The 11,850-nt window shown below is 37.5% G+C and overlaps 1 protein-coding gene across 1 annotated transcript; it reads right to left on the bottom strand.

Annotated features, from left to right (window-relative positions):
- Positions 1 to 1,539: 1,539 nt before the first annotated feature.
- LOC122304018 (squamosa promoter-binding protein 1-like) lies at positions 1,540 to 11,265 on the bottom strand. The gene is made up of 2 exons (XM_043116035.1): positions 10,776 to 11,265; positions 1,540 to 2,093 (listed from the first exon to the last, which is right to left on the bottom strand). Exons 1-2 carry the CDS (start codon positions 11,093 to 11,095, stop codon positions 1,862 to 1,864), a joined length of 552 nt encoding a protein of 183 aa, XP_042971969.1. The 5' UTR covers positions 11,096 to 11,265; the 3' UTR covers positions 1,540 to 1,861.
- Positions 11,266 to 11,850: the final 585 nt, after the last annotated feature.

Genomic DNA, 11,850 nt, shown 5'->3' with positions numbered 1-11,850 from the left:
TTCCGCAAGAATTTGGTCTGAACCCATTCTGTGTAGTTGAATCTGAAACGGCATTGGAGTTCGATATAGACAGTATGCCATGTTAGCTGTTTACAACTTACGAGGGTCCTAGGATCTATCACAACGCAATACATTCAAGTTTCATGGAGAGAGATCGAGAGACAGACGAATCATCCATAATAAGATGGGTGTTATGATGATTATAAGTAGATCACCATCATGCCTTGGAACCCATTTCAAGAAAGCTAGCTGGAGCACGGATCAAGATCTCCCAACAAGTTTTTGTCCTAATTTTAAGGTATTAAATCAGATATATACAGATAAATACACGTAACAATATTTACCGAGCATTTGATGTTGTCTGCCAATAATCATGCATATAGATGTAGATATCATATAATCCACTCTATATATCTATTTCTCTCACTTTAGAGCCCATTGGATGCTTAGAATATTTCAATATATTTATGAATAGTAATAAAATGATTTAAATTAATATATTTTATTAGATTTTGAGAAAAAAGAGAAAAAAAGTTAAAATTAATATTATAAAGTTAAAAAATAATTTAAATATTATTTTTATTTTAAAATTTTAAAAAATAGTGTTATTTTTTGTATTTGAGAAGAAAAATATACAAGAATACTTGTGAACATTCAAGAATACTTGAGAACATGTGTTGCTAAAAGGACCCTTAAAACGAAATTTTTGACAACTGGACCATGTTATCCAGAGTTTATTGGAACTCCAATTCTCAATACAAATATATCTAAATCATTCCTGCATCTACATGGAAATCTCAGTGGGAGCCAGATGCACCTAAATAGGTCCCATATGGGGCACCAAGTAATGAATGATCAAATGTATTTCCTTGATAATCAAGGGTGTCCACGTGGACTTTGCACGCATTGTGATGTCAACAAATCAGAGTTCCTTAAGCAGGCTATTGGGACTCGGGAGCACTTAGGTTTCCTAATTACTATTTAGATTAGGACTCAACTTGGATCAGAAACAGAGCATTCAACAATACAAAACTCCAAATAACAAGTTGACAACCAACATGACATCCTTTTATCAAGATGACAAGTATTCATTCCCATCCTTTTATCAAGGAGAACTACTTGTGCTTTCGCACTTGTGTATCAAATGAAAAGCAACATATTCCATTTAGAACATCATGCTTTCAATCAAATCTGAAAAAAGGTGAAAATGAAAGAGCTGAGACAGTAGATACTCCTATGTCCTAGATCACTTATATTCTAATATTATATCATGCTTTTCAAAAAATTATAAAAAAAAAAATACCTAATGTCTCCATCATTTATATTACAAAAATTATATGTTTAGTCCCTTTTATATACTCTTTGCGCACTCAACTAATGTGATTGACTGTTTCATTTTTTTAATATAAAATAATTATTTTAGTCAATCACATCGATAAAATATATAAAAAATACACAACAATGACTGTATGTAACCCTAAACCCGTTGCTAAAAATAGTACATGAAAAATGCATCCATATGCAAATCAAAACGGCCCATGGAACTCAAGGAGTTAACAGATAAAATTAAGGCCCAGTGAAGGCCAAGGAAGTACACGCAAATCATTCTCCTACTCTTGCAATTGCAACAAATATGAAGTTGAAGTGCTTACCCACAGATTAGTCTAGACTCTATACCTCCATCCAAAACTAGCATTAACTCTAGCAGCATGAATGGAAGTTCCCCAGCCTCTGGCATTTGTACTTGACCAGAATAAATATCTTGACAAAATACATAATACAGATCAAAGAAAAACTCTAAATTGCCATTATACCCTATGACAGAAGAGAGAGAGCGTGCTTGAGAGCAGGCAATCGGATCTTATCTGATCTGGAAATGCTTGTAAGTTGAGTTCTCATGAATGGTTATCTGAATTCTTCCCCTATCATCAACTTGTCCACAAACAATATCCTTCAACTGAGTAGCTGTTCCTTTGCGGCTGGAGCCTTCTGCATGAGACTCGGCAGAGTTCTTCCTTCTCCGTTCATTATGTCCAGCCAAGCGCCTGCGGCAACTCCTCTTGGTTTCATCAAATTCTGATAGTTCATGAAATCTGCACCCAGTTACAACAGATAATTGAAGCACTGTAAAGTCCCAGTTCTTGGTATGGCCTAAACAATCTTAGACAACAGAAAAGTAAGATAAGCTAGCATAAAAAAAAGTTTGCATTGGAATTACTCACTAGGGCTGCAAACGAACCGAGTCAAGCCGAAGTCAAACAAGGATGTTTGAGCTCGATTAGCATATGTACTAGTTCAAACTCAGCTGCGAACTCGAATAACTCGGCTGTGAACTCGAATACCTTGACACCTTGTTCGAATTTGGCTCGCTAACTATTAATGTTGTTTGAATTTGACTCAAACTCGACTAAAAATCAACGAATGAGTCGAGCTCGAACTCGAATTTTTTTTATTTGATTCTTATCTTTTGACTAATATAAAGAATTTTTAATTTTACCAAAAAAAAAAAAATCATTTAACTATTCAACCATATAGTTTTCATTAAAAAAGTTCTTCATATAAAATTTTATCAAATAAATTAACTCATGGTTATAAATTATAAAAATAATACATAAGATAAATGCAATAAATTAAACCATTTGATATATATAGATAGCATGATAACTCAAAATTTCTAATTGTATAATATATTATTATTAAATATAAATTATAATTGTGGAAAAATGAGATTCACGTCCTCCTGGAGTGAGGTTTTTCTTTCTAGAATAGAGTGAGTCCCCTAAACTGGTTTCTGCTAGTCTGAAGAGGTTGAACATGGAGGAAGAACTGACAAGGAAATGGAAAAGGTTAAGCCTTACGGAGAAGGAGAAGGAAGGGGTGTTCTTACTGTCCCCTCCCATGACAAAAACTCAAAACCACGGCCCTTCCTACTTGCTGGTGATGATAGTGGCGGAAAAGAGTATCAATAAAGAAGATTTCAAAAGCACCATATCTAAGGTCTGGAAGTGTGAGAGTTGGATCCAGTTCTATGAAGTTGGCCTTAACAAGTTTTTCATTGAGTTCAACAATGTACAGGACATGCAAAGGGTGGTGAAGGGTAGACCATGGTCTTTCGACCGCTGACTCCTGTGTCTCCAACCTTTTGATGGGTCCATGTCCGTCAATGAGGTGGCTTTCAACAAGGAGGTGTTTTGGCTTCAAGTCTATGACGTGCCTTTCAACTGCATGAACCGAGACATGGGGTTTCAAATAATCAGTTATGAGAAGAGGGTGCTAAAAGTCCATGCAGACGAGAGAGGGATCAGCTGGGGTAGGCTCCTGAGAATAAGGGTTAAGGTTGATATCACCAAAGCCCTTTTAAGAGGCACTTTCCTTACTGTGGAGGGAAAGAAATTTTGGGTGCCTTTCAAATATGAGAGATTGCCATTAGTGTGTTTCAAGTGTGATACCATCAAACACAATCAGACAACTTGCTTGAATGCAGTGAAGGGGGATGGGAACCAACAATACAGGATTTGGTTTATAGCCCCTGCAACCAGGGAGAGTGACTTGCAATCCAAAAGATATGGAGAGGGGCTGCTCCTGAAGGTACTTCTCAGTCTTAATAATGGAGGGTAGAGAGGAGGACAGGGATGACCCTCAAAATGGCAAAGCAGGAATCATGGAAGGATGTCAGGAGATAGCTTTTAACTTTGCCAAACTCGAAGCAAAAGTTGTTTCAAGGGACAACCTACAGAAAGTAAGGAGATTGACAGAGTCAAGAAAATTACCTAAAATGGATAGTGCAGAAAAGCTGAATGGGAAAGAAGCTATCTCCTTAAACTCTTTAGAGGCTCCCTGTGACATGCTAGGAGTGGAGGCTACTGTCCCAAAAGGGGAAGATACAAAAGCAAACCTGCCTAGGCTTGATACTAGGAAACGCCATAGAGAAGGAAAGGGACTCGAGACTTTTCTGCACTAGTCTCTCATATCAACTCCATTGATCAGTTCATATCTGATCAAGTAAAAGGCTTGCAATCCAAGAAGAATTCTACCTGGAAAAGAAGAACAAGACATTTGTATTTTGATAGTTTCTCCTCGGGACTAGAGGGGGGCACTTCAGGTTTACCTAATAGAAACAAAAAAGTCACTAGTCCTATCCCAAAAGAAGCAAAAGAATAGAAAGTGCTTGTGCTGCTCGAAACAAAGATAAAAAATTAAAATAGAGGTCAATGAGGATAAAAACAACTATAATGAAGATATGGTGGAGGCTGTTGAACAGCCCCACCAAGCTAAATGAGTTTTATCAATTGGAACTGCCATGGGCTTGGGAACCCACAGGGAGTTCGAGTGCTTTGAGATATGATTTGACGAGTATGAACAAATTGAAGTTCACTTTGGGCTTCCCAAACTATCTAGTAGTGAGTAATGAAGGAGGAGGGGGGGCATTGCTCTACTTTGGAAAAGCCTGCTCAATTTGAAGATTCTTCATTTTTCTAAATCTCATATTCATGCTGAGGTTAAGTTAAGCGAGGATAGTGAGGCTATTTGGTACTTAATAGGTATGTATGGTCATCCTAACTGCAAAGAGGCATAAAACTTGGTATCTGTTTATTTATCAAAAAAAAAAAAAAAAACTTGGTATCTATTAAGGTCTATAAATGTACCCTCAGAAAGTGCCTGGCTTTTGGTGATTTCAATGAGATCTTACATTGGAGGAGAAGAGGGAGAAGGTGTAGACCTGAGAGACAGAATGGAGGAAGTGTGTCTGAGAGATTGGATAGGTTCATTGCTAAGTTCCCTTTTCCCAATGATGGTTGTTAAGCACATTCCTATTGCTTACTCAAACCATCTGGTAATTCGATTAAAACCTCAAGTTGATAGTGTGCTGGAAAGTAGAGGGGCTGGATTTAAGTTTGAGGCCATGTGGATAGACTCTGATGAGTGTAAACAGGTGGTTGCCTCTACTTGGGATATGGTGGGAGGAGAAAAGGATCTTTCATTGCTCATAAAGAATATCAAAAGCTATGGGAAGAGGCTTCAGCATTAGAATAGAAACAGTTTTGGCCACGATTGCTAAAGCCTGAGACAACCTGAATTTCTCGTATCGGGTTTATCCAATTTGTTTGAGGACAAAAGATCACAGAAAAGAAAATACTGAGATGCAAAAGTGGCTTGAAAGAGATGAAATCATGTGGAGACAAAGGTCAAAGGCCCTATGGTTAAAGGAGGGAGACAAAAATATAAGATTCTTCCACAGAAAAGCTTCCCAAAGGCAGAAGCGGAACTTAATCAAGGGGGTTAAGGATAGCAATAAGGTCTGACATGTGGGAGAGGGAAATGATAGAGTTATTCTGGACTATTTCCAAGCCATCTTTACTGCTTCAGACCAGCAAGGGGATGTGGGGTTTTTGGACAGGCTGCATGGTCGTGTATCATCTAAGATGAATGAGAACCTATTATATAATTATATAGCAAATGAGGCCTATCAAGCCCTTAATCAAATGGATCCTTCCAAAGCCCTTGGACCAAATGGCATGCCCCCTTTGTTCTATTAGAAATATTGGTCCTTTGTTTGAAGGGTTGTCTCTTAGGCTGTGCTGAAGGCCATTAATGAGGGGGAATTTCCATCCGACCTGAATCACACATATATTGCTTTGATTCCAAAGAAAAACAAACTAGAAGAAGTGGCAGACTTCAGACCAATCAATCTATGCAATGTAGTCTATAAGTTGATGCAAAAGTTCTATCTAATAGGCTTAAGAGCATCCTACCACAGATAATTTCCATGTCCCAATCAGCCTTCGTGCTTGGAAGGTTAATATCGAATAATGTTCTAATAGCTTATGAGCTAGTCCATTACTTGAGATAGAAGAGGAAATGTAAGAAAGGGTACATGTCCTTAAAATTAGACATGAGCAAAGCGTATGATCAAGTGGAATGGGGCTTCCTTAACATTATCATGGAAAAAATGGGTTTTGCGGAAAAATGGAGGAAGATGGTTATGTGCTGTGTGAAGTTTGTCTCTTACTCAGTTCTTATAAATGGAAATCCAAAGGGGCCTATTATGCCTTCAAGAGGATTAAGACAAGGGGATCATCTATCCCCTTATCTTTTTCTTCTATGCACTAAAGGCTTGGTTGCCTTGCTGACACAAGCAGAGGAGAACAAGCTAGTGGAAAGCATCAAAATCTGTAGAAGCAGCTCACAGATAAACAACCTCCTATTTGCATATGACAGTTTGTTCTTTTGCAGGACCTCTGTACAAATAAATGCACATATCCATCAGCTTCTCAAAGAGTATGAACAAGTTCCAGGCCAGAAGGTGAATAAGGAAAAGACAGCAATGTTTTTTTAGCATAAATGTTGTTTCTTAGTTAAAGCAGGACATCATGGCCTCTTGGAGAGTGCAGCAGGCCTAGGATTTTGAAAAGTATCTCGAACTTCCATTAGTGGCAAGTAGATTAAAAAAACAAAAAGGCCTTTATGGATCTCAAGCACAAATCCTATAAGAAAGTACAAGGATGGAAGGAAATGTTACTATCTCAAGGGGCAAGAAGGTGTTGATCCAGGCAGTGGCTTTCTCCAACCAAACATACTCGATGAGTTGCTTCAAATTGCTTCGAAGTTTATGTAGGGACCTAGAAAATATGATGGCTAAGTTTTTGTGGGGCCAAAGAAAGGAGGAGAACAAAATTTGATGGGTGAGTTGGTCTAAGATGTGTGCAGCCAAGTCTTATAGGGGCATGAGCTTTAAGGACCTTCAAAGTTTTAATATGGCATTATTGGCAAAACAAGCATGGTGAATAATGATGAGACATCATCCCTCCTCCACAAAGTGTACAAGTCAAGGTACTTTACCAATTATAACTTTCAGGAAGCTCAACTGGGTCATGCGCCTTCATATGCTTGGAGAGGGATTTGGGAGTCAAAATGTTTCTTGCTGAAAGGCTGCAAGTGGCATGTAGAAATTGAAAATTCCATAAATCTTCAGTCTAACTTCTGGTTGCCTAGCCAAAGACTTGTCCCCACGATCCATGACCAGGATAGTATGCAAAGATACCAAATTGTTGCATACCTTATTGATGAGGGCACCAACTGGTGGGATGCTGAACTAGTGAAAAGCATTTTTCCTCCTAGAGAAGCTGCTGAAGTGCTGAGGATGCAACTAGGACCCATTCATAAGGAGGATTAGCTTATCTGGCAACATCAGAAATCAAATGATTATACAGTGAAAAGTGCCTATAAGTTTTTCTTGACTTTGAAGAATAACGGACCTCAAGGGGAATGCTCAAATTCTCAGTCCCAACAAAGTTTTTGGAAGCAATTGTGGAAGCTGCCTATCTCTGACAAGGTTAGAGTGTTTTCTTGGAGAGCATGTAAGCAAGGACTGCCTACTATGAGAAACTTACTTGTAAGAAAGGTGGTAGCAGAGGATACCTGTAGATTTTGTCAGGTGAGCAAGGAGGATACAAGTCATGGACTAGTTTATTGTCCTTCAATTTTATCATATTGGAAGACAATGTTCAACTACCTGCAATTGGATGGAGATCCCAAGGATTTTATGGAGCTTGGAATGAAGGTGAGACAAGAAGGGCATGTAGGGGATCTAGAGAAGTTTTTCCTCATTGCTTGGTCTTTCTGGTATAGAAGGAATCAATTCCTTTTTGAGGGACACATTCAGCATCCACAACAAGTTGTGGACTATGCATTTTCCATGCTGAAGGAATCACAAGCTGTTCAAGTTCGTTCTCAGTAGCAGTTGGAAAGGAATTTTAGTTGGAGACCCCCTCCCACAGGAGTTCTAAAACTTAATACAGATAGAGTAATTTTCAATGAGCTATGAAGACCAGGAGTTGGTGTCATCTTAAGAGACAAAAAAGGTTGTGTAGTTATGGCAGCTTGCAACAAAGAACCTGAGATTTATGATCCTATGGAAGTTGAACTACTTGCTATTCTGAGAGGCATCCAGCTATGTGTCCCTATGGGTATAAGTGATCTAATTGTAGAGTCTGATTCATTGTTGAGCATCAATGCCATCTTAGCAACAAGGGAGTCTATGTCTCCCTTAGGTAATCTGATCTCATCTATCCAAGAACTATCACAACAAATACCTAAGGTGTGGTTTCAACATGTTAGCAGAGGATTCAATACAACAGCTGATGGAGTGGCAAAATTTTCACGATTTGGAGAGAGTTTAACAGTTTGGTGGGATTCAGTTCCCGAATGTGTGTCCCAAATTGTTTGGCATGAAGCCAAGTTGTAACTCTTTATATTGTTCTCAATGAAATGAAGATGAGTCTATTGTTATAAATATATATATATATATATATATATATATATATAAATTAGAATATATTATAGTATACATTACTAGATATTATATTTATAACTGTATTACAAGCACATAGATATAATATATAAGCCATTGTACATATGTTACACAATAAAAATATAATAATATGGAACTATAAGTGATGAGTATAGTTTTAATTTAAAATGTGTTATCATTTATCTAGTGTAATGAAAACTATATTATATATAAGGTTAATAATATAATTCCTTAATTAAAAAAAATACTATCAACTTTCATTATGATGTGTATTATTTATACGAATCATACTTAATCGGTTAAAGTTAATTTGGTAACTGTTTAGTAAATGTTTATTCACTAAACTGATATCAATAGGCTATTGCAATTAGCAATAGGCTAATTGATATATAACTATATCAATAGGCTATAATCTATATAACAATTAGCAAACTGATATATAACACTAATGCTATATTACATGATACATCATTAACTTATTTTACATAACAACTTGTATTGCAAACATAAAATAACTTGATATATCATATAACTTGTAATAAAATACACAATTAAATATAGATAATTAATTATATAAAATATCTTCTATAAAAAGTATACAGAGTATCCTATATACACTAATTTGTGAATATAATGAATTTATTAAATAAGGTAAATTATAAATAGATTAATAATATAATTAAGTTTATAAAATACAGCTAACATGTAATAAATATAACACATATTATGAGCTAAATCAAGCTTATACAAATTTTGTTTACAAGCCAAAATCCAGTCGAGTCGAGTTTTTATAACGAGTTTTGCTCGTTTAATATTCAAATTGATCTATTTATCAAAAAAATATATATATCCAAATTGATATTGGTGTGTACAAACATCCCATTTATTAAATGAACCGAGTTCAAACAAAAAATATTCAAGCAAAACTCGAACTCTTCACAATCCAACACAAAATATGCAACTTATAGAGAAACGCCAACCATTAATACAATCCAATACATAAGACGACCACATGAGACAATATGACAGAATCATTGACATGATCAGGACCATATAACACCAAGGAAAAGCAAAGGTATTTAATGACCATTATCATGTAATTCAAACAGCGTTGTAGTTTAAATTAGTAAAAACTTTAAACCCTGCTACAATGCATTAGATTGTGAAAAAGGAGAAAGTGCTTAAGTGGGTATCACCTCCTTTTGAAAAAAATGAAACTGAATTTTGATGGTGCCTTGTTTAGGGATGAAGGTAAGGTTGGGGTGGAAATTGTACTTCATAATCACATGGGACAGGTGCTTTTTGCCTTAAGCCGAAAGGAAAAGATTGTTTTTGAAGTGAATGAAATTGAATCTTTGGCAGTGTTAAGAGGCTTGCAATTGGTTTTTGGTAAATGATTCCATAGTATTATTATAGAAGAGGATTCCTAAACAGTTGTTGAAGATATTAAAAAAGGGAATGCATCTTTATTCACATGGACCTCTTATTTTGGCAATAGTTCGACTACTCCAATTGTTCTCAGTTTTTGAAATCTCACATGTGGGAAGATAAGGTAATGAAGCTACGCAAATGTTGGCAAGATTTGTTCGGAAGATTTATGGTGGAAAAGCTGTCCAGATTTTAGCTAAAATCGTGTAGTCATAGATGCTGAAAATTAATTGATGTGTTGGGTTTGTAGTCTAGCAGCTTATGGTTTGTAAAAGGATTTAGTGCTTTGTATTTTGTACTGCATGTTATTTCCCCATTTGGAATGAAGAAAGTGTCTATTTAAAATATATATATCTATATATTTATATAGTGCACGAGTAATAGAATATTATCGCCCAATCCAAACGCATGATGCTGCCTTTTTCATATAAAATAAAAAATAGACACATTCCAATACCCATAAACATTCCAACAAGATTTATCACCTATTTGTTTCATAGCAGTTGAAAAGATCGAAGAGAAAATTCGTTAGGATCTGTACCAGACACAACTAAACCAAGTGTACTCAACGAAGCGTCCAGTTCCGATTCTTGAGATTAGCTACAGGGAAATAATGCATGCAAAAAGCTCCCATTTTCTCCTTTTAATTAACGTCATAAGAAACAAACAAACAATGACAGACAGCGAGACAAACAAAAAGACACGTTGTGGTTTTGGCAGTCTGGAATTGGGGCTCAGAGGTTGGAATTGGACATATGGAGAGCTCAGCTCATCATGTTCTTTTCCCGTGACGAAGGACTCTAATTCTATCTCCAAAATCCGAATTCCACCTTAAGTTTGTGCCATAGAAATATTATGAGTGGTGCAGAGCAGTCAACTACAATTGTAACCAAAACTCTCAGAAGTCGAGCAATTGGGCAACGATTAACCGACCCACAAAGGAATTGAGCAACAAAAACGACAGAAGCAAGGAATTCATCGTAAAAACAAAACTGAAGAAAACATGTTATAAAACGCAAAACTAAACCTCTACAACCTGCTGCATTGCTGACAAAATCTTTGCCTACTCCCTCCCACGAGAACAACCTGAGCCTTAGCATGAAACTCACACACCTTGTGCCTCCTGTGGTACTGCTTAGCATCACTCAGATCCGCCGTGCACTTCTCAGCCTGACAGCACCTCAGCCCGTTACCACCTTTCTTTCCAAGCCCACCACGACCATCCATCACCCCTTTATTCCTCCTCTCGTCCTCAACACCCTCCAATTCCTCATCAGACTCCAACACTTCCTTCTTCACCACCTTCTGCTGTTTCTCCATCTTCTGGTAATTCCCACTAACATTGTCCAGATTCATGGTAAAGAAGAATTGTCTACTGGGAAGTCGGAAAGTATGGACGAAAATAATAATGAATTATAGTTGGGGTGTAGGGACTCGGGAGGGATTGAAATAATGAATTATAGTTGGGAAAAAAAAAGGTGACAGAGAAGGGAGAGTGAGGGAACTAGGACCACACGGTGGTACTACTGGTGGTGGAGCTCCATGTTTTATTTTCTTTACTTTTTTTGCTTGTCATTATTAATTCCTTTTCTTTCGGGTCGTTGTCACTACCCGGTTTGGCCGTCTCTGTGTGTGTTTTGGATGTACATGGGGAAGGTGGTGACGAGAAGACGTCGAAAGCAGACACACGCACACGTACACACGCTGACACACGCACACGCTGACACCCAAACACACACTACCGGGCGGAGACTGTCAGCGAGTCTTCTCGTGATCGGTGGCCCCTACGTATGGTTAAAGGAAAAAGTAAAGAGTGCGTGCATTTGTGGTGGAGGAGCGATGGTGGGGGAAAAGGTTGGGTGGGTTGCAGTGGTGTGTGGTTTTGAGCGAGTTGGAAGTAGGTGATTGGTGGGTGTAGTGTTTGGTTTTGACATTTAAATTATTTGACCAATGGGAAGACGAAAAGTGTGCAGCTCCATAGGCTTTGTTGGTAACGAGGAAGGGGAGTTGGCAGAGAAGGTCGGCTCTCTTGTCCTTGCAATGTAATTGCTCTGTGATGAGGTGTTGTACGATTGATTCCCCATTCTACAATGGTGGGGGCGGCGGCAGTT

This window comes from Carya illinoinensis, chromosome 3, assembly GCF_018687715.1.
Source record: "Carya illinoinensis cultivar Pawnee chromosome 3, C.illinoinensisPawnee_v1, whole genome shotgun sequence".
NCBI classification, from domain to species: Eukaryota; Viridiplantae; Streptophyta; class Magnoliopsida; order Fagales; family Juglandaceae; genus Carya; species Carya illinoinensis.
This window is presented reverse-complemented; position numbering and strand designations above follow the sequence as displayed.